This window comes from Podarcis erhardii, assembly GCF_964252035.2.
Source record: "Podarcis erhardii genome assembly, chromosome: 4".
Lineage (NCBI taxonomy): Eukaryota > Metazoa > Chordata > Lepidosauria > Squamata > Lacertidae > Podarcis > Podarcis erhardii.
The window spans coordinates 38,531,046-38,555,111 of record NC_138508.1 but is presented as its reverse complement, the minus strand read 5'-3'; the positions used below and the strand labels follow the sequence as shown (position 1 = coordinate 38,555,111).

At 41.4% G+C, this 24,066-nt stretch overlaps 1 protein-coding gene across 1 annotated transcript; it reads left to right on the top strand.

The window, feature by feature from the left end:
- Positions 1-1,037: 1,037 nt before the first annotated feature.
- On the top strand, positions 1,038-23,886 carry IFT57 (intraflagellar transport 57). Its single transcript, XM_081859776.1, has 11 exons — positions 1,038-1,284; positions 7,095-7,257; positions 8,562-8,680; positions 12,092-12,182; positions 13,244-13,312; positions 14,201-14,320; positions 17,103-17,174; positions 19,849-19,980; positions 20,280-20,342; positions 22,697-22,763; positions 23,512-23,886. The coding sequence occupies exons 1-11, from the start codon at positions 1,103-1,105 to the stop codon at positions 23,691-23,693; spliced, it is 1,260 nt and encodes a 419-aa protein (XP_081715902.1). The 5' UTR covers positions 1,038-1,102; the 3' UTR covers positions 23,694-23,886.
- Positions 23,887-24,066: the final 180 nt, after the last annotated feature.

The following is a 24,066-nucleotide window of genomic DNA, read 5'->3' as shown; positions in this document are numbered from 1 at the left end:
AACCTTGATTTTGATGTATGTATCTCCATTTTTGTCCGCAAATCGAGACTATTTTTAATAGTGCAATCTAGTTTACTCAGAAAGGAGTCCCACTTTGTTCAATGGAACTTACAGGCTAGCTCACTGTGCAGTCTAAGTGCAGTCTAAAACGTGTAAAATTATATTCCTATGGTTTAAGTGTGCCCATAAAGGCGTTATAAGAAAATACCTACCTTGAACTTTTAATTTCAACTGTCAGTCTCCCTTCAAAACTACAGGGCATTTCAGTTGCAACATTCCATAGACGGAGAGCAAATGCGGAGAGAAGCATAATAAGAAGGGAGGAGAGCAGGAGCCCCTGAAAGCTGCACACTAAGAGTGCCTGCCTGGACAGCGGACCTCTCTATTACAATGAAATATATAATACACCTATTTAAATTAGTCATGACTTCTAAATCTGCATATGGTAATAAAATGCAGCTCGTGCAAATAATAAGTAGTAGTAATAATAATAATTTTATTTCTACCCCGCACATCAAATCTGTGCGCCCCTTTTTTAATTTTTGCGGGGTTCGTTTGTGTTTGATGCGTTCCTTCTTTTTACGGCGATGCGTATACACGTCTCCAGCCGTTAGAAACGCGCAAAGGGCTTAAGCAGTTCTCTTCCGCCGTGACAGAAAAGAAACGGCTCCTTCCTTCGGCCACTTTAATGCCACGGCGCCCCTGCCTGCCTCCGCCTCGGCGCCGCCCTTTGGCCGCGGACATCGCAGCCTCCCTCTCCTTCCGCAGGGAGTCGGCGGAGCGGACTGAACGCGCGTGACTCCGCCTCCGGGGGACACGCCCCTTTCGCGACCCCTGGCAACGAGGGAACCTCAGCCGAGACGTAAAAGGAGGCGAAGCGGAGGGAGACGTACGCGCGAGGCGACTGGGGGAGGGGAGCGCCGTGCCGCTCTACGCACGCGCAATGAGGCGGCGACGAAACGATTGGGTCCGAAGCACCAGGGGAGAAGCGATTGGCGGGCGAGTATTCGGATGGGCGGGGTTTGTTTCCCCGGCTACGCCACCGCCGCCGGCCTCGCCGCTTGCGTGTTGTTGTGCTGGGCAACTCCGGGCTGGCTGAGGGATGGTCATGGCGGCCGCTGAGGAAGGCGACGCCGCGGCGGCGGCGGCGGGGGCCGTGGAGCGGGGCCCCGGCGCGGTTTACCACATGTTCGTCATGATGGAGGACCTTCTGGAGAAGCTGAAGCTGCTCAACTACGAGGAGGAGGCGGCGCTGCGGAGCCACAACATGAGGCCGCCCTCCAGGTAAAAGCGGGCCTAACTCCCGCCCAGCAGCCCGGGCGGCGGCGCGGAAGGGGTGGTGAGGAAGCTCCCGGCCGAAGAGCGAAAGGCTCGGCCCTGCCCGCGAGGCGTACACGTGTCCGCGGCAAGGGATGGTTCCCACGTGCGCGCGCCCTGCTGGGTCAGCCCTGCCCCTGGTTGGTCTCCTCTTGGTGGCTGGCAGTTGCGTTTGTCTCTTGGGAACTCTGGTGGTTTGCGATTCCCCCCTGCAGGTGAGTCGGTTGGTGACCGCGGCGCACGCTGAAGTTTGTGCAGGACGAGTAATGTTGTTTGGAGAGCGGGGCCGCCGGGTGCTTTGTCTCTGTGCCCGCGCTCCCTTCGGGGTGAGCAACTCCGCCGGAGCAGAAGAGACCTAGCTGCCAGATAAAACGTGCATAGGCTTTGTGCTGCATGTCTGCATGCTTCGTCCGTTTTCCAGGGCACGCGTTTTCTTCTGCAGCCCCTGAGGAGCTAAGTGATTAAAAACTTACATTTTGGATGAGTTAGGACTGTGACGGCTGCACGTTTTCTTAAAATGTTGTTAAACTTGGTGGAACTTCCTTCTGATGGAACATGTGTGTGGTTATGCTGCAAGAGTTGGTGATTTTTGTTTTTAACATGTTGGATGTCTTATTGTTATTATTATTTATTGAATTTATATACCCCCCCATACGTATGCATTTTGAGACATTATTGCCCTTCTAAATTTTAGAAGGCGAAGAACTTTTTCTTTGGAGGAATCTGTTCATAAAAGTGTGCCATCTAGTGCAGCAGGGGGTTGTGATCCAACCAGTATTAAGATGGGACTTTTCTAGATGAACTTTTGAGATTTTGCTTGGTGAGGAAAAATCTTTCCTCTCAGACTGATAAATAAACAATGTCATTTTTTTATTAGGTGAATAAGTAGTTTTTAGACATTGAGGTGTTCCATTTACAGTGCTCAATCCTGTAATGTCAGTGACCTAAATTTGCCTAGTGTTTGGGAGTGGTGTTGAGGTTGTACATTGGATGTGCATCAGGCACAGATTCTTTCTCTGTGAGAGTCAGCAGAATTGGTCATATTTATGAGGAGAGAACTTGCTTGTTCATTGCAGTCTTATACCTTTGGTGTACCCTGCTTCCATTTGTTTTGTTCCGCTTTCCTCATCTGTAGCCCTAAGACTGATCCTTAGGCAACGTTGGACCTGTTCTTTGTTCTGCTCTGTAATACACCGTAAATTCTAGTGCACCAAAGATAGTAGGTCCTAGTGGGAGACACTGTTAATGGATCTTAAGTTAATTGTCTTAAGTTATAAAAGGTGAACTTTATCAGACTGTGGCTTACTGATCACTCCTTAAGGGTAATTGTTGCTCAGAATTGTTTGTGCTGTGACTGGTGAAAGTTTTGCAGGAATTTAAGCTCTAGCTCTGACTAGAGTCTGTTACATCTTTGAAGTACCAAAGCCATGTTTTAGGGGTTTTATTTTCATCCTCAAATTGTGGCACTCTTTTCATCTACAGATAAAAGAAAATACAAAATAGTATTCATTCATTAATCAGCCTGATTTGTTCATATTGTTCTTGTAACTCTAGCAGAGTGGCTGTAAACATGGAATAATTTAATTTAAGCGTGGCCAATTAGGCTTTTTGCCAGCTTGACTGTTAGTGTCAATCCTTTTGCAGTTTGGATGAAAGCTGTGTTCAGAGAACTTGTGTATGTTGCTCAAATGCTGTGCAGAGTAGAATTTTTGCAGTTTCTGTGTTCATGATTTCTTTTTAAATGTTCCTAGGCTTTATACCTGAGGATATATGTAGTACACTTGACTTATACATACTTACCTAGGAGTATCCCATTGAACTCAGAACTTCTGTGTAGACACACAAGGAATTGCACTGCCGGAAACTAATTGTTATCTGAATGAGGTTTTAGGTTAAGAATAAGACGATGCTTTATCTTGAACAGCTCTTCAAAGCACCTCGTTGCATCAGTTGATTATTGTTGCGCACATTTTAGTCCTTTTTTGTTCATCAGTGTAATCCATATCAAAGTTACAACTTCTAGGACTACTCAGCTATAATTAAAATGTTTTCTGTGTTGTGCAAGGTAAAACCTTTGTTCTCACCTTGCTGAGCTATATTCTTCCAACTACATTTTACATGTTGGCTTTTCAAAGCATAGTTGATGAAAATGCAAAATAAGATGCTGGCTTGTTCCAGACATCATTATCCTTCACTTGATAAACAAACCATAGTTGTTTGTTTTGAAATGAGCTGTGTAGTCCTCCTTTTGCCCCTTCCCACCTCCCCTCCCATGTCCACTTCTGTCAAAGCTTTCTTTGATTCTTAAGACTACAGTTTCCTGTGGTGTCTGAACTAGTAAACTGCACTTTATGCACTCCCTTCAGTCCAGGTTATAACACCCAGATCAAATCAACTATTCTCTTCTGTGAAATAAAAAAAATATTCTGGCTCACAGAAGAAAATATGATTTCGCATCAGCATTGATGTTGCACTACATCATGCACACATACACGCAAGGGGGCAGTCCAGGCCCCCAGAATAGGAGGGGGTTGAATTGTGGAGAGGTGTCCCTCTGCTCAGCCCTGCAAGCCTCTGCCTGCAGAGTCATGCCAGTGTCACTCAGCTGGCTCAGAGCTCCTCTTTCTGCCTGTCTACTGGGTGGGTGACTAGAAAGTTCCCCCCCATAGGGTGTTGGGGTGGCATGGGGCTGAGCCAGATTCCTTGGATCTCAAGGCAGCCTCACTGCTGTCTGTGTAATGGCATCAGCCCCCATCTGGGATTAATTGCTGCACCAACTCCAGGCTGGCACAGATATGTGCCTGCTCTCCCCTACCTTTCTGCCCCAGCCAGCTTGCACAGCAGGGATGGGTGGCCCTGCTGCTCCATTAAGCCCCACCAGGCAGAAACCAGGGTTTGGATTGTGCCAAAATTTAGCAGATTTTCAAAAGAATATTATTCACTAGCATATTGGTGTAGCTGATTTGCAGACTTGGTTTGTTGCGGGCAAAAATGGCAGATCTACCAATTAACAGTTCTGAGATATGTCACACAGTTTCATTACTTCTGTTTAAATAGAAAACTTGCATTAATTTGGAAATGCTTTTAATGAAATGGTAAAGTTATTAAACACTTTCTTTTTCCGAATTGGATATTCTTTGAAATAAATTATAATCCATTTTTATTGCAGATTTAAGACACTCAGAATATGAGAATTGAATCAATATTGTTGCATGTGAATAAATCAGATTCAAGTAATACAGCCCCCTAATACTACTGATTGCTATACAGTATCCTGTTCTCAAGATACTGGCAGGATTTGGGAGTTTGGAGTTTAAAGTATTGCCTAAAGAGACAAGTCATTGTTTCTGTTTCTTGGGAAGAATGTCACTACAGAAGTACATATTGTTTTTATAGTTGATAGAACTCTTTATACTTGCCCCAAAAGAAAAATCCTGGCATGTTGAAAGGTGTCACTTGCTTATACAGTGGTACCTCGGTTCCCAAACACCTCCGTTGTCATACGTTTCGGGTCTCAAACGCCGAAACCCGGAAGCAAATGCTTCTCTTTTTGAACATTTTTCGGAACCCAAATGTACGATGCGGCTTCCGCTGAGTGCAAGAAGCTCTTGCAATTGATGGGAAGCCATGCCTTGGTTTTCAAATGTTTCAGAAGCCAAACAGGCTTTCTGAACAGATGACGTTTGAGAACCGAGGTATCACTATATTATATGATACAGTGGTACCTCAGTTTACAGATGCTTCAGGTTACAGACTCCGCTAACCCAGAAATAGTACCTCGGGTTAAGAAATTTGCTTCAGGATGAGAACAGAAATCTCGCGACGGCTGCGCAGCAGCAGTGAGAGGCCCCATTAGCTAGAGTGGCACCTCAGGTTAAGAACAGTTTCAGGTTAAGAATGGACCTCCAAAGCGAATTAAGTTCTTAACCCGAGGTACCACTGTATTGACTACATTTTATTTAATAAAAGCAGTAGCTGCACTATCTTATTCAAAACCATGCAGGCCAGGGCAGGTGGTGGAAGGTCACTTGGTGGTTTAATTGTTTGCTGTGCTAGTTCCAAGGTGGCACAGCTAAGGAGTTTGATTATTGAACCTCAGGGGACCTGAGAGCTTTGGATCTGTAGATCCGTAGCCTCTGGTATGCTGTCTCCAAACATTCCATTAGCAGGGCTTTCTGTTAATATTAATGTTCCCTGTTTGTGATATCTTTTGTTTCCTCATTTTTGTTAAAGAGTTTTAATATGTTGTTCTTTTTTCATTCTGCTTGTTTAAGTTTCTAGGATCCTCCATGTTGAAGGCCTAGACTTGGTAACAGTAGATTTTTAAAACAAATATAAATACTCTGTTAACATTAAATGAATACCTTAAATAGTCACTAGTACTAAATTAATCAACTGTCCATCACCTTGGCATCCATAAGTGAGCTAAAATAACAGGTTTTTCAAAATACTTCCAAAGCTGCTGTTTGAACTTAGCAGATAGAACTTAATTTTAAGATAGGAGGGTTTGTTGGCCAAATTTAATCTCTTTTTGCTTTGTAAATTGTGGACACTGTAGTTTAGGAAATGATACCTGTATGGGGTGTTAGGGGAAGGGTAGAAAATGCTGCTTTGGGGATAGCTTGTCCACCTTTGGTCCCCACCCTGCACTCAGCTCTCACTTGTGGCTCTTAGAATCTGTCAACATGCGACAGTGGCCACACCCTGAGAATGCTTTTGACTGGCCAACTAAACCAGATGGGGGAACCCGAAGGGTCTCAAACCCTCAGTGAGTTAGGACCTTTCTCTGCATGCAAACACAGGCCTCTGGTGGATCGAGCGGACAAAATCAATAGTGGGTCCAGTGGTCAAGAAGGCAGTCTCTGCATGTGCTGCAGAGGGAAATGTTGGACAGATGGGGCTCATCAGCCTGGGAGTGTAGCCCATCTAGGAGAAGGAAAATTCTCATCCTAAACCTCTGCTGCCTTGTGGGATATCTTCGGGAGAAGAAAAGGCTGAGGAATAGACCCTACACAGATTTGAGTGGAGTCCCTAAGACGGTTGAATGGCACCTTGTACGCCTCCTTCTGGCAACTCCTGCCATCAAGCTGGTGCCAGATGTATAACTCTTCTTTCTTTTGGACCACATCGGCTGAGAGGGAAGTCTTGTCATTGGGGCAGCCCAGGACCTCCATACACAGTACTGTCCAGGAAGGTCACTTTGGTGCTTCTAACACAGTGGCTTGCCTTGACCACCAGGGGCACATTCTCTGTCTCTCAAGACAGACGGCGCCCAACAAATGTGCCCCTCACGCCCCAATTTGAACATTTCTTATGTGTAACAATATTTCTAAAGTAAATTTCTGTTTTATTGACGATACAAAGTATTGTGCGTTCGTCTGAACTGCTGTGTACTTCCATAGAAGGTCAAGCTGCAAAAAGTTTTATAAACTACCTGATAATCAAATCCCTTTTGAACTCTCAAGTGCAGCTTTAATATTCTTGAGAATTGCATTTACAGCTTTTGACTCAAATTAATTATCTGCAGGGTGTACATACACAATGGAAGTCATGGCTCGTTATGGCATAACATTTTGAAAGTACTGCAAAGAAAATAGCACATCTTTCGGGGAAATTGCTTGTCAGTGAAATACCAGCCCTAATGTCATCGTTGAGAAAAGCAATTTGGGGGCATAGAGGGTTATAGTAATACAGATAAGTTCTGTTAGCTAGAAGGACAAGATTTTTCAAGATAGGGAGGCTAATCTTTGTTTTTTGTTTTTTCCCTTTTAAAACAGGCACTACTTTGCACTGCCCATTAACCCAGGTGAACAATTCTACATGTTCTGCACCCTTGCTGCCTGGCTAATTAATAAAGCAGGGCATCCTTTTGAGCAGCCGCAGGAATACGATGACCCAAATGCAACAATATCTAGCATACTATCAGAACTGCGGTCATTTGTAAGTGGATCATATCTTGTGTGTATCTGAAATTTTTTGGTCTGTCATAATCACTTTGTAGGTGACTTATATGCTAGTTCTTTCTACCTGATCCTTAAGTAGAACTATATTGATTTTTAAACAGCTACAATTGTTTTGCAGACCATGGTCTAGGACCAGGGATATGTTTTGTTACTATTATCATGTGTGGTTGGGCTGATTTTAAATCATGATTGTCAAACACCCAAGTTCATCAATACAACCCAAGTGTCATACTGTATGTGCTCTGTGGTTGACACTCCATTTCCCATCTTTTCACTTACTTGGAAGTAATCATGCTGAGTTTCTATTGGGTCGGCTGCATTTTGGATTACTGAAGATTTTGGAATTAAAGAGAGGAGAGAAAAATGGTATTGTTTTTAAGGATCAAATGGAAATGAAAACACGGCAGAGATGCTTGCATACTGCAGTTGAATTTATATTTTTAAAGGGAAGGTGACTAAGAATTGAGCTTCTCTTCTCTTACTTTGTTTCTTGAAAGCTTTTGCACTAATGTGTGTGCATGTTCTGATACAGAGTTTGACTAAATGATTAGTTTTCTTAGAAAATAGACCCAAACCACACTATTACTGTTAGGACAACCAGTTGGAAGACAGGACTAGTTCCTGCTCCTTGAATAGTTGTGTGGAAGAGGGAACCTCAGCAGGTGCAATTTGTCATATCATAGAGTTGCAGGGTGGAAAAAGTGACAGGGCCTTGTCATCCGCCTCCTCCTGAACAAGAGTGATTCTGTCTCTCCGCTGGAGCAGGTGGGTGGATGCAACAGCAGTTGCTTTGTATGGGAGTGATTAACACCAGTTCATTTCAGTGTTGCTTCTAATAAGTGGGTGTGGGAGTTGGTTCTGAATATAATTTTTTATTCTCATGCTGTTTTCAGTTCTTCGAAACAAAGCCCGAGCAGACGCTTTTTCATGTGTTAAGTGATCCTCTGGCTACATGTAAACAATATATCAAAATGTGGTTGGAATTAACCATAGCTTGAAACTGAGATCATGCGTTGCAATTCCAAATGTACAGCAGACAAACATACTTTAGAACTATGTTTTAATTTTCTTTCATGGTGCAGCAAGCTTCTGGAGGCACAGTGATGGCCGTAACTATGACTTGTCAATTCGGACATCACACGATGACTCACTCACATAAACTTTTGCTTCTTGGTGCTGTGTCCACACACACACTCAAACAACTCCTTTGTGAATGAAGAAATGTAGTTAGTAGATGTAATGAGTTTGCATTTCTGGTAATGATATCTATCTTTGTTTTAGGGCAGATCTGTGGATTTTCCTCCTTCAAAGTTAAAGGCAGGTTATGGAGAGCAGGCATGCTATGTTCTTGATTGTTTAGCTGAAGAAGCCTTAAAATACACATCCTTTGCATGGAAAAGGTATCCTAACAAGATAATCTCTTACATTTCTTCTTTTCCGGGAATTCAGGCATTAATTGTATAAAATGAGAGAGCCAGAGCAATGCAAGCAGGTCATTTCCAACTATCATCTTCTAATGCTGTCTTTTGAGATACATGCCTAAGTTTCCACACCACTTTAGTTTTTGTTCTTGTATGTTTTCACAGTCAGTCTGCACTTTTTACTCAGTTGGAGGCTCTATTACATATATGTTTTGTTTTCCTACCATGTGAATCATAGTATTTTTGATGCTGTTAAACTGTAGTGCTCTCCCTAGCAAGAACACCTATTTCCACGACTGTCTTATCTCTCAAATTTTTAGCCCACCCTTCCTTCAAGGAACTTTAAGTGGAGCATATTGGGTTGTCTCATTTTATTGTCTCAATAACCCTGTGGGATAGGTTCGGGCTGAGATAGACTTGCTTGCTTCAATACCTTTATGTGGAAATATTGAGCAGAGACTTGAATCCGGCATGTCCATGCCCAAGACCCACACGCACTGTAGCCACAGCTCTGCAAACAAACAACTAGTGCTCATAGCATCACAAGTGCTGCTGTAAGGCAGTGCTTAAGAACATGAGTTGTAGGTTCTGATTTCAAATCTCTGCTCAGTGCCAAGCTTACTAGGCAGGTCACACTGTTTCTCAATGTCTTCTCCCTTCCTTCTCTGGGGAAATGATAACATTTGTCAGCCTCATTCAGTTACAGATACACACACACACCAGATCTTATTTAATATGTTTCTTTGCCTCTTTCATACCAGGGTAGTAAAAATGATGTACAAAGCATTTAAACTACAGTATAAAAAACCATTTACAAAAAGATTGCAGTACAAGTGCCATTAAAATACAAAATAGCTACAATACTATAATAGTTAAAGGCAAGCTGCAGCAATACATACCAGGCAATGTATACCAGGCCATGCAGAGACAGTGAAAGTGGTGTACACATTAAAAAAGAGGCGGGGGGGGGGGGAACAAAGTATCATTTAAAGATGCATGCAGAAGAAGTCAAATATACCAAACATGAACAAATTGGTTTAAATTTTCAATATTTTATTGGCAACTGCAAGTACTGCAAACTTAAATAAACCCCAAAACCAAGAAGCAGATATTCCCATGATCCACCGTGTAGATTGGTTGATGGTTTTGGCTAACAGATATCCCACAAATGTTGTTTTTAATGGATTGTACTTGAATTTAGGGACGCGGGTGGCGTTGTGGTCTAAACCACAGAGCCTAGGGCTTGCCGATCCGAAGGTCGGCGGTTCAAATCCCCGCGACGGAGTGAGCTCCCATTGTTTGGACCTAGCTCCTGCTTACCTAGCAGTTTGAAAGCATGTCAAGTGCAAGTAGATAAATAGGTACCGCTCTGGCGGGAAGGTAAACGGTGTTTCCGTGCGCTGCTGTGGTTTGCCAGAAGCGGTTTAGTCATGCTGGCCACATGATCCGGAAGCTGTCTGCGGACAAACGCCGGCTCCCTCGGCCTATAGAGTGAGATGAGCGCTGCAACCTCAGAGTTGTCCACGACTGGACCTAATGGTCAGGGGTACCTTTACCTTTACTTGAATTTGATGAAAATTAACATGACATGGGCTGGATTCCCCCCCACCCAACAACAGGTGTCTCCGTCACCTCTCAAAATAACAGTGACTCATAGCAAAAGAGCAATGTTGAGCATTGCATAGAAATATTTATATGCGGATTTCAAACTAGCTGCTTTTGTTTCCCTTTTCCCTGTGAGCTTTCAGAAGCACAAAAAGTTAATCACTGTTATTCTAAAATGGAAACCCACCACTAAGGTGATGGCCTAAGCAAGGGAAGGTCAGTAGTCTCCTGTTCCAAAGCCACTTTGGAGTTAATCCAAAGTGTGGGTTCAATATCATGGATAGTGCTCTTGCCAGTGAAACCAAAACCTCCAAGCTGTTTCACTGATACCCTGAAGCAACTGACTGGGTTTTACAGCAGGGCTAGGTAGTCATTGACTGGAGGCTCCACCCCCACGAGTGCTGCCTACGGGCTAGTTAAAAGATTGGTGCCTTTTGCTGCAGCCGATTGTTCCTTTGGGGTAACAGAATTTCCAGCTGTGGTGATCTTCCAAGACTCTCTTGATCCCATGGGAATCTACAGTCTTGCCATCCAAATTTGGTGGCAAAGGTCTCTTCTCAGGGCTAAGGAAGGCTCTGGTGTCAACAGACCTACATGGGAATAAATCAACCTCTTCCTCAGAACTGCAGTGGTTGGAGGACTCAGCCTTTGAAAGGTCCTGGTTCAACACCATGGCCCAAAGCAGGCCAGCATGTTTAAAAAATAATAATAATGGGCCTCCCAATGCTCTAAATCAGAATATGATTTAGGGAGCAATCCTAACTCCTAACCAGAGAACAGTGGGCTGTAAGGAGTGGCAGACCCACAGCTGCATCCAAAGCCCTATTGCTCCCACCAGCCAGAGTGCAAAGCGGGGAGTATTATACCCAGATTTTGCTTCACCGGGTCCAGGCTGACGCAGCAGACAGGACTGGAGTAGCTTAGGATCCAGGCAGATCCATGGCTGGCCCTGCTCTACCCCCTCACAGCCTGTTTCAGGCCCTTACACCAGTAGTGGCCTGTCAGCAGCCTGTGCTTTTAATGAATGCAGCGAACCCTGTGCACTGGGGGAGCATGTGCACACACACACACACACACACACACACACGAGCCCAGCAGAGATAGCTAAGAGCAAACCTACACACACACACACCCCTCTGGCAATGCGGATTGGGAGTTAGCGTTGCTCGGCTGGCGTGTTTGACTTATAACTAATATAAAACTATAGCATATTACTTTAATTTTACATGCTGCATAAATATCTCGGAGCTTTCCAATAGCCCCATGTATTTAAACTGAAGTATTTGATTAAGAGAAGAAACCAATTTAGTTTAAACATTATATTCAAACCAACTCAATGCTTTGCTTGGTAACCCCCCCCCCCCCAATGCTTGTAAAAAATTTAAGGCATGGCCATTCAATAGCATACACTTTTCTTATATTATTTAGATTTCTAAGTAAAAGAAATTAAAGCACTGGAGCTATTAACATACTGATTTTAGTACACTCAAAAGAGCCATACATTTATGTTTATTGTATTTGCATAGATGCTTCCTAGGCATAAACATCTGAAAAACTTAATTACAACTTTTAAATTGCCCTATTTGATGGATATCATATTTTTCAAATTCATTTTATGAAACAATGCATTTTTAGAAACTTTCCACAGAAAATATAGCAGCAGAAGATTTTTCTATCCCATATCACTGCCTCGCATTGCTTTCAAAACAGCTGCATTTTTACATTAGCTGTCTGTCTGTCTATATCTGTCATAACATTCTCAGAGGCATGCATTCATTGTTTTAGAGCAACATATCCAACAGAGGAGCTAGAAGAAGAAGCAATAACAGAAGATGATGCTGAACTGACCCTTAATAAAGTGGAAGAAGTAATTGCGGTAGGTATAGGTAATTTTTTGTTGACATTAATTTCATTGTTAAATGTGAAGACACTTTTCTTACGAAGTGGAAATGAGGTAAAGGAATAATTTTGTGTTCCACATGAAAGGCTTATGAGTATGGTTAGCTCTGTAGCACTGTCTTGAATTAAGAAGTGTAAATAGTCAGTCAGAGAAAGTAGCAGTCTAGTCTGAATATTTTGTTGATATAACATATGCTCAGTAGATTTGTCACTTAGAAAGCCAGTTAGGCTTGTCTACATATGGCGGCAGAGTGTGGTAGTAGTGTTCATTCTGGATGATCCCCTTTTTTCATGTTGCCCCAGAGGGGGGTGGAAACCTTTAGAAACTAGCAGAGTAGGCTAGAATTGTTGCCTAAACAATTGTGAAAATTCTAGTTTAAATTGCTGCAAATCAAAGGGTTCAATGTGCTATATGTTTTGTACTGTATATTAGCAGTCCACACCATTCTGTGGCACATGCTTGCATGAACCAAAAGCTAGTATATAGAAGGAAAAGGACTGATACAGCTTGCAACAGTTCATGTTAATGTGGCAGCAATTTTCCAGCTGTCATAATCATAGGAATTTCTGCCTGCTGCCTCCATGATTGCTCAGTTTCCTTGCCATGTTGCCTTGTTCATGTAAATACATGTACGGTGGGTGTCCAGAATTGCTCATACATGGAGCAAAATTTATTGTGTGAGCCAACCACCAGCGATGTTTTAACGCAAGGGGGGCAATGCGGTTGTGGTAGCTAGTGCCAAAAGAGTGGTTCTCCTAAAAAGCTCCATGGGTAGTAGAATCACAGAATTGTTGAGTTGGAAGAGACCACAAGTGTCATCTAGTGCACTGCAATGCAAGAATCTTTTTGCCCAGCATGGGGCTTGACCCCACAACCCTGTGATTAAGTCTCATGCTGTACTGATTGAGCTATCCCAGGGTCAGTACATAATACAATTTTTCATTTTTCCTTTGGCAACGGTTGTGATGCAGTTCAGAAACTGTTTTTAAAACACAATCCTGCATTTTTTGCTGAACAATATTTTTTATGTTCTTAAGGAAGAAGAGACAGATAATGAAGAAAACTACATTGATCTGAACGTTTTGAAGGCACAAACTTACAAATCGGTAAGTGTTCTTGCTCTTCAATTCACATTGTGCTGTTGTGCAAGTGAAAGACACTTCTGCTCATTCATGGTGCCCATTGCTGCTGCATCGCTGTGTACAGCTTTTCACAATCCTTTGAAGGATGTCCACACTCTTCAAGCCATTTGCCTGTGTGTGTGTGTGTAGCACAAGAGTTAGTAGATGTGGAAAGCCTCAGCATGCAATTTGAGTTTCACTTAATGCATCATTGGAAGCACACATGACAGCTTAGTCCATCTACCATATACCATAAATTCTACAATATACCATTAATTCTATGTACCATAAATTCTACAACTTCTCAGTAGTAGTTATGAATTGCATCTTGACTGTGTTAACAATTTCAGTCAATGTTTAATTTGACTATAATAATAGAATGCACAATGAATTATGCATCGCATAGAGTCTTTAAAGACATCATTGTAGTATTACTCTTATGTTTACTTTCTTACAAATCAAGTATACACATGCTAACTTATCAAACTAGCATTATAATTTGTGCTTAAGTAATACAAAAGTTAATTTCAAGAGTTTCCTCATGTTAATTATTTGATGGCTTTTACAAGCAGTGGCAAAGGAGACATCTGTACAGGGAGATTTTTAATGTTTGAGGTTTTATTGTGTTTGAAATATTTTGTTGGGAGCCACCCAGAGTGGTCAGGGCAACCCAGTCAGATGGGTGGAATAATAATAATAATAATAATAATAATAATAATAATAATGTGAGTTAGTAGTTATTTAAATGTTGGTATGCATCATCTTCAATGTTTGTGCTGGCACTGCAGGTTTTGAAATTTGTGTTCTCTCTGGTATTACTGCATTTTGCAGTTTCATCATTTGCTGATGTGCATAATGTAAACTTATTGATAGGATATGATTGAATCAAAGCAAGAAGAGATTTTAGAATCCACAGTAGATGCAGCTGAGTGGAACCTTGAAGTGGAACGGGTGCTACCACAGTTGAAAGTCACAATCAGAACTGATAATAAGGTGAGTAACGACAGTGTTTTGTAGTGGTTGGAGTGTCAGACTAGGACTTGGAAGACCAGTGCTAAATCCCCTCTCAGCCTTGAAGCGCACTGGGTGACCTTGCCTCTCAGCCTAACTTACTTCATGTTGTTGTGGGGGTTAAATAAGGGTGGAGAGAACTCGTTGGAGGAAAAGGTGGGATATAAATGCAATAGATAGATAAATATCTATAGTGCTGCTGCTAATGCAGTAACCCAGATTCCTGGAATGACCTTCCCTTGTGTTTTTTTAAAGGGCAAGACTGTAATCAACACATTATAAATGACTATAAACAGTCATTTCCAAATCTGATTTAGAGATCCTAGTTGCCTTTTCTTCTGCAAAATTTCACAGTTCGATGTGAAGTGCTATTTTAAAGCTACTTGACATTTGAGCACTTAAAATAGATTAGTGTCTACAAGCAAAGTACTTGAAACCCAGCATAAACATGTTTGTACAGTTTTTAGATGTAATGATCCTATTGAAAGTGGTGCAGATGTATAAACAAATAGTTTTTAGGAGGGCATTAAATGGATTCCCTCAACTACCTAAACATTAGATTGGGGTAGCTAATGTAGTGCCCTCCAGGTGTTGTGGACCACAAACCACATTAATCTCAGCCAGCATAGCCACTAATCAGAGATGAAGGGAGTTGTCCACATCTGGTGAGCACAATGTTGACTACCCATGCTTTGGATGTTCAGATTTATGTTGGTTAAGCCTCTCCTGAGGAGAGCAGCTTTTAATGATGCTGTCTTCAAATTAGTCCCACTGTTGGACAGTTGGCATCAAACCATCTTTGACTTCTGCATTTTGTGGTGAGCTCTACTGCCCCCATTTTGCTATATCAGCTTTCTCCCGGTGTAGCCCTCCAGTCTCCATCTAGTTCTCTGCTTATAGCATCTGTTTTGCTTCAAGCAAAGTGTAAGCCATCAGGGATTCCTGTTGATTTTATTACTGCCAAATCTTAGGGCCTCTTTTTCATCTGTATTCTTTTTGGATTCAGCTGTCTTTAGTAGTATTGATCGCTCTGCAGTTTGTGTATTATACACACACACGTGACTGAATTTTTCTGTTCACACTTGTAAGACTTCATTGGAATCTGTCAGGGTTCTACTCTCCTTCTTCAACACGAACACTCTGGCTGTATTCATCCATATACATGAGTATAATTACCGTCATTTATCCACCTACATGTAACTTTTCACTTCTATCTAGCTACGTTTAAATGTATTGCTAACATTTACTCAGGATTCCTTGATGGGTTTTTCCAAACTGAACTTTCTGAAGATGGAGCTCTTCTTATCCAAATTGTTTTCCTCCATCTTTCCCCCCACATCCTGTCTGGAAGGCATCAAAACCTTGGGATTGTCTTTAGATACTCCTCTCATATCCCATATGATGCCAGGCGACTGATGCTGTTTCTCAAACATATAAAAATACAAGCTTACTTCTTAGCATGCACCTCTACAGTTTTCATGGTTGCTGCAATTAATGTAGATAGAAAAAATAGAGATAAAATAACCAAATTAAAAGTGCTGAAATCAGTTTACATCTTCTCACAGTCTATAGAAAACTATGACAGCAGCAGAGTAAAAATTTCAGATTTTACAGGGATTATTCTCTAATTTCACCTCACTCTTTCAACAAATACAGTTCTTGTCTTGCTCTTCTTTCTTCCACATACTCTCCAAAGTACATCTGCTAAAATCTGGTAGCTTCCCTGTTGCTATAAGGATTCCTCCTCTTAAGCCTGAAATGACTCCTTGGGTTATTTCCCTCAGTCTCCGCTTCCTCCTGAGAGACCTTGTTTTCATAAACAGGACATGAGGTGGTCAACCTGTGTTTGACCTGTCCCACTTAGGAGTGCAGGTTGGTGTACAGGGGTGTGTGAGCATGATTGAATGCTGCTAAATACAAAAAATCTCTAGGTTTAGCCTAGCCTTCTACCTAAGTATAGAGAAATTTTATTTACAGTCAAGGAGTATTCAGCTTTGACACAGACTTATACGCCTCATCTGCTGTTTGAGAGAAGTGTAAGCTTCTTGTTTTTGTGTTTCACACAAGTTCATCTATTGTGGCACAATGACTAGAGTGTTGAGCTTGGAGATAAGAAATCTAGGTTCATATTTCCACTGAGCTATGGAGGGCACTAGCAGTCTGTATCTTAATGTGATGACTTGTTGTAAGACTAAAGTGTTGTAATACACATTGAGGCTTCTTAGAGAAGCTGTGCAACCCCTTTATTCTTCTTCTCTCACTTCTCTAGCTAGTACATTCGGATATCTCCAACACAGCATAGTTCTATCTGGTTATTTTGATCTGACGATTGTCCATATGCATCCATCTCCTATGTCTGGGAGAGCTTCTCTTATGCTGCCTGCTGTGTGTTACTCTTGGCCAGTCCTTTTCCCTTCAGAGATCTCTTGGTGCTGGTACAACATACAATTAGTATGTTGTTTTAAAGTGATTAAAATTCTGCCAGTGCTAAACTTGAACTATTCTGTAGTGAAGGCTGTAATGAAGGTTTTGATTGCATAGTAAATGCAATCTCAACCTCTTTTCTTGTATCAGAAGGAGTGGAGTTGGAATCAATGTCAGTGTTCAGAGAACTCGGCTAGAATTATTTCTGGAACAAGAATCGTCACAAACAACAATCTGCAGACAAGTATGCCACAAACTTGCTAAGCCATGATTTGACAGGTCTGAAGTAAAGTACAAGCTTGCATATCACTTGTATAAAGCCTTTTTATTTAACTTGCAGGACTGGCGAATCCATGTAGATCAAATGCACCAGCACCAAGATGGAATTGAATATGCTTTAAAAGATACCAGGGTGAGTCTCTGATTCGTATAAGTAATTCACATACAATGGAGGTGGTTATGAGTTTGTGACCACACAGGGAATTCTCATTGGAGAACTTCCCCTTTGTGTGTATGTGCGGTCTCAAGTGCTTCTGATTCACTAGTTAGTAAAATGAACTGCTGCTAGGCATTTGGTTTCCTCCTGTGCTAGACTTTCTCTGTTAGCTGCCACTCCTCTTATACAGTAGAAGTTTGGGGTACATGCAAGCTTGAATTGTAACAGAAGTGCTGTTGCTTAAGAACTTTGGATCTAGTTTTGGAGGAGCAATTGAAATATTTTTCGTGCCAACTCTCTGTTCCTTCAGTAATACATTGGCATGGTCCAAAGAACTATGCAAGCTAGTTTTGAAAGTGAGAGGACTTTCAAAAGATTGCTTGCATATAGGATCAGAACCTGAGGGTCAATGGAAAAGAGAGTCTGGACTTCCGGGTTAGCGCCATCGCCTAATGGCGGATTCCCTCCGAGCTCCGAAGGGAATTGGCTCAGTAGGAGACGGGTCCTGCCGCGGCGGCGACGCGGGGACCCTCAGAAACCACAGGCGCTGAAGCCTGTGGACCTGGTGACTCGGCGGGCACCATCTGCGCCCTCCCCGACGCGAGAAGGACCCTTTTTAAAGGCTTCGGAACGGGGGACGGGGAGAGGCGCGGTGCTGAGAGTCGACTGCTACTCCTACTGAGGGAAGCCGCATGCCATGGTCGGAGAGCGCTGACTTCTTCCTTTGAATATTTGGACCCAAAGTAAAAGCCCGTGAGTAATATGGAAATTGGATTTATAAAAGAAAGATTTTTTTTTCTGTCTGAATTTGGCACAATCGGGGAAGGCGCAAAGAGGAAGTCCGTCTCCCCGCCTTGTAAACAATTTGAAGCAAGGACTAAATAACTAAGGTCGAGAGAACATCTCCTTTTTATTGGATAAAGCTATTAATTGCACGGATTGATAGTATAAGTAATTGTGCTGGAGGATAAGAGCTAACTTTGAGAGCTAAAGTGCCACCACCACCACCCCCCCCCGGGACCCAGGAGTGATCCGCGAGAGGAGCCTGTGGAGGAGACATAGAAGATTTTGACAGCTGTCAAATTAGCTGTCAAAGTTGGGAAAAATAGAGAACTTTGTTTCTGATGTTTTTGCTGGTTACATTAGTTACAATATAGTTATAAATTGTTGAAAATAAAGAAGAATTGAAACAAGTTAACTTGACTTTTGGGTTGGAAGTGGAAGGAATACTGAATAACCAGAATCCCTCTAGAGGGGGTTCAGGGACATTACAAGAATGGATATAGGTTGAAAAATACTAGCTGATCTGGACGAGGTTTTTTTTCTCTTGGGAAAGTTGCAAGAGCAAAGCCATGTTTTGTCTACAAGTGTCACAACTTCGAAGTTAACAGTAAATAAATCTACTGAGTTGGATAAGGACTTGATGTACAAAGTCCAGGCAGCTGAACAAGAAAAGAAATTTGAGAAATTTGAGAAAGAGATATATGCTGAACAGGAGGAGCAGGAAGGAGGGGCTGTAATGCTGCAGAAGGCAAAGGAGAGCCGGAGGCCTGTCAAGATGGATATAAAAGAAAATAATGACTGGATGATGAAAATTTGGTTTGAATTGAAGAATGAGGAATGGAAAGATCTCCTTCTGTGGAGATCTGAAGATCTATGGACTATAAATCTGATTAAGGTGGAAGTTGGAGCTTTTGGGACATTTGGACTTAAAAGGATTAAGAAACAAGATTTGAGCTCCACCCTTAAATATGGAGGTCTGGCTGGAAGGAACATGGACATTATCGGGACAGAGCCCCTCCGAGACTTGGTGTTTAATACAAAGGACTATCAAAAAAAACTGGCAGAGAGGAACTGAGAGAGATTTAAGAGCCTCAGACGTGAGGTCTCCAGGCTGATAGCAGATGGACTAATGCAGTGTTTCCCAACCTTGTGCCTCCAGCTGTTTTTGGACTACAATTCCCATCATCCCTTGCCACTGGTCTTGCTAGTCAGGGATGATGGGAGTTGTAGTTCAAAAACAGCTGGAGGCACAAGGTTGGGAAACACTGGACTAATGGACAATGGTGCGGGGATCGACACCGGGAAAGGGAGGGTGGGGTTTGGGAATCCAAAGGGTGTACAAATATATTCTGATTCTTTCTATTTTTTCGTTTTTTTGCTTTGTGATTAGTATAAAAATGGGGAATTCGTGGAAGGGAAATTGGGTCGCTCTTAGAAAAAGTCTTTAAGTATAACGATTGATGTATATAAGTTAAAATTTGATATATAAATTGAATTAAATATAATAATAAATTAAGGTTAAAAATTAGGGATAAGAACTTGTTGAACAAATATTTGGACATGAAATACAAGAAGGGGAGGCGAGGGGAAGTCGCGAAAAAAAGTTATTGAAAATAAGGACTGTAAATGTTGAATGTCTTTTAATTCTGCTTTTCTTTCTTCTTTCTTTTTTCTTTTTGGAAAATTGTTTTGTTGTTTTTTGCTTTTGTGTATTATTTGAAACTCTTATAAATATCATTTTTTTTAAAAAAATAATAATAAAGGAAAAGAGAGTCTGAAGTCCTACTGGGCATGCCCAAGCTCTTGAGTAGATCTTCAGATCCTTGCTAGCCTTCAGTGAGAACTGACCCGTTTCAAACTCTGACAGGGTTACCTCGACAAACTTCACAATGAAATAAGCAGAACTCTGGAAAAAGTGAGCAGTCGAGAAAAGTATATCAACAACCAGCTGGAGCATTTGGTTCAGGAGTATCGTTCTGCACAGGCACTTCTGAGTGAGGTAACAAGCTGACTGTCTCTTTGTTTTTCTGTAGTCTTGGATTGATGCTAAGAGGCTGTAGTGTTGCCTCTTCCACCATTAACTCTAGGTTTCTACTGTTAAAGCTCAAGCTGTGACTTTTACTCATGTGCTATTAATGATGTAAACATAAAGAATTCTCTAGGTTGCTCTCATGGCCTTTTAATTATAGATCAGATCATACAAGTCTTTCATTTAAGTTGCTTGTGTGGAATAGGACATATCTCAGGGGTTCTTCATTTTCCTCTCAAGGTAAAAAAAGTTGTTTCTTTTATTCACAGGCCAAAGAGAAATACCAACAAGGAAGTGGAGGAGTAACAGAGCGGGCTAGAGTTCTTTCTGAGGTAGAACTTTTCTCGGTGGTATTTTACAGTCCAGATGTTTTGTGTGTGTTTTCTCTCCAGAATCTGAAAATCTTAAAATAATGACAAGACAAGCATTTCAATCTTCATCTAATGTGTTAGTACGTTTGTGATGCAATTAGTTCTAAGGCTTACTCCCAAGTAGGGACACAGACTCGGTATTTTAGAAGTTTTATTTTTGAAATCGTAAACAAACTGAGAGCAAAGACTTAATCAGTCTAGTTCATCAGGCATTTCTCTCATTTGAGGTAATATCACTTAACTCCTTAGTTAAGTGGTTTACTTTGCTGACTTCTGTAAAGTTTTTCAGGCTGAATGAGTTACCGTTCCTTTTCAAATTACTTTTTTATAAGCACTAAGCTTTAATCTTTATTTTTATGAGATGACTAATATTAAATGACAGGAGTGCATAACTTTGTATGACAAGATGGGCCACAGATGAGTGTTTTCATCTGCACCAAATCACAGTTAATGGAATTTGTTCCCTTAATCCATTTTGCATTCTTGATGATACTGGATGGAAAAGTGAATAAGCATGCATATTCATCTTGGCTGCATGCCAGACCTGGCACAATAAAGAAATGATAGGTATGAAGCCTTAATTTAACCAGGGCTCCTGTAAGAGCAGGTAATTAAAGTAACAGAATCCAATTCAAGACCTCCAGTTAAACTTCAAAATAGTGGTTTGGTTGCACTACTGTCATGATTTCGTGAACATTTATATTTTCTTTTCTGCTCTTGCCTTTAACCATTATGGAATGAGTAAATGAAAATCTTGGCTGTATATGAAACAAATCCAGCTGGGATAGTACAGTGGTATCTCTGATTACAAACTTAATTCGTTCTGGAGGTTCGTTCTTAACCTGAAACCGTTCTTAACCTGAGGTACCACTTTAGCTAATGGGGCATCCCGCTGCTGCCACGCCGCAATTTCTGTTCTCATCCTGGGGCAAAGTTCTTAACCCGAGGTACTACATCCAGGTTAGCGGAGTCTGTAACCTGAAGTGTTTGTAACCCGAGGTGTTTGTAACCCGAGGTGCCACTGTATTGAGTAAACACACATCACTGGCAACAGTATCTTTGAAAGTGATCTGCTTGGGCTGATAATAATTTGTTAGTTCATTTAGCTTAGGGCACACATTGAGACTGGGTGCTTGAGGTTTATTCCACAAAATGTGAGGATGGAAAATGACCCTTACTTTTCACAGTTCAGACAAATATTTATTAGCGTTTTGTGTCTCAAGATGAAGCAAAATGGCCTTGTGAGAGCCAAATAACCTTCTCTCTTTGGCTGTGTTCCAATACAAGGGCAGGCCCAAACGAGCCCAGGAGAAACATTGTGCTCTCCCACTCCCTTCTCCACTTCTCGCAGGGCTGGGAGGGCAACTTCCACCAAGTTTAGTTCACTTTTACAGAATCCTGGATAGATCCACCTCAGTTATGCAAACCTTGATATATAATTAATATGGCAAAATGATACTAATCCTGAGGCTACATTGAGTTTAGCCATTCTTCCTTTCAGACATGCACTTAACAATCAGCAGCTAGTAGCCTAGAGAGATTAATCAATCAATCATTGAACTGTGGAGTTGGCAGGGACCCTGAGGGTCATCTAGTCCACCCCCCTGCATGCTATGAATATGCAGCTTCCTCATACAGGGATTGAACCTGAAACCTTGGCATTATCAGCACCACACTCTAGCCAGCTGAGCTATCCATGTGCAATGATGCTATAGGAATCCTCTCTTTGGTCACTGTACTTTTGGGCTTGTATATAAATTATTCTAAGGCTCATAGTATTAAAATCTGCATGGGTACCTTCCTTTTACAAAAGCCATGAAACTAAAAAATTAGGGTTGTGGCATCGCGGAAAACCTTAAAAAAAAATATTATCGATTTTTATTAAACGTTTTCAACATAAAATACAATAAAAGCCAAAATAATCTAGTGGAAAAAACAGGAAGAAAGTAGAGAAATGGAAACATAAGAAGAGAAGAATAAAAGGCCCTCTGTCACAATTACATCTTAACCCAGGCATAGGCAAACTCTGGCCCTCCAGATGTTTTGGAACTACATTTCCCATCATCCCCAGCTAACAGGACCAGTGGTCAGGGATGATGGGAATTGTAGTCTCAAAACATTTGGAGGGCCGGAGTTTGCCTATGCCTGTCTTAACCCTTACTCCACACACAGAACAATGAACCCTCCCATCTCTCACCTTTTTATGTCTGTGAGCACTTAAATTCAGGTTGTTCCTTGTAAAACCAGTGGTGATATCTTTAGTTTCAGAGTGTTCTAGATTTTGCAAATGATTCATTGCTTACGTTTCTCTTAAGATTACCGAAGAATTAGAGAAGATAAAGCAGGAAATGGAAGAAAAGGGAAGCAGTATGACTGATGGAGGTAAGCTCACCTTTCAGGTCCTTCCTCAGACAAAGCTCCCACCTTCTGAGCAGCTTAGTAAGCAAAAACTCTTAATGCAGAGCAACAAAACCAGAATGGCAGGTTTGCAAAAGATTTCCTGCCCTGTTGGGCCTTGAAACCCTGTGCTGGGGCCTTTGTGAAGACAGGGAGTGATTAATTGAGCATTTTCTATCATTCATATGGGGAGAGGTATGCTCACAGCTGGTAAAAAGATAAAGCATATAGGACTTGTCAGTTGTGGCTTAATTCCATTTTAAAATCCGCATAAGCCTAAACCCTTACCTGGGCTTGCATCACATTCTTGAGGAAAAAACTTATTGTGTATAGCTGTAGCCTCAGGATTTGTAAGGCTGCTGCATCTGGTACTCTGAGAAACTGATTGAATCTGTACTAGCATATACAGAAAAATAAATCTGTAGAAGATATATTCCTTCCCCAGTGCAAAATGTAATACTGTCACTATAACTATGTTTAAAAAATGTATGTACCATTTAATGCACATTTTGAGATCCAAAATGTCAAAAATTTGATAACCTTATTTTAATATAGCTTCCATGTGAAATTATGAATCCATAAAGTCATGCCTCCAGAGTATTGTCATTCTTTTGTTCATTTAAGTCTCTCTCCCGATTAACAAAGAGAGCAAATTAGGAAGAAAAAACAATACCTTTCTTTGTGTGGAAAGCTAACAGGAAACTCTACTGTTTTGCATTTTCTTTTTTAACAGCTCCCTTAGTAAAAATTAAACAAGCTTTAACCAAACTGAAGCAAGAAACTATTCAGATGGACATACGAATTGGCGTGGTGGAACACACGTTACTCCAGTCAAAGCTGAAAGAAAAATCAAATATGACTAGAGATATGCATGCTACTATAATTCCAGATTCTTCCATTGTTGGTACCTATTAAATTTATTTGATTTTCTTTTTTATTCTAGGCAAATCTGATTTTGTACATTTTTTTTACATTATGTATCTCATGTTGCATAGAATGTTACATATATGTTAATTCTGTCTATAAATGCAGTCATATTGCATTTTGTGTCTAAGATTTATTACACAACACTTTTTGTAAAAAAATAAAAAGTATTATTAAAAAATTATTCATAAGCTTCTAGTATGTTAGGCCAAAGGACTTGGATTGAACGTGGTGGATGTATTGGAAAACAAAAATCTGGGGTGAAAATGCAATGTTGCAAAACTAAGCAATCAGTAAGGCAGATGGTGTCTTTTCTCTTTCATAGACTTCAGATCAGGGCTATCAAACTATAAGGCCCAGGGAC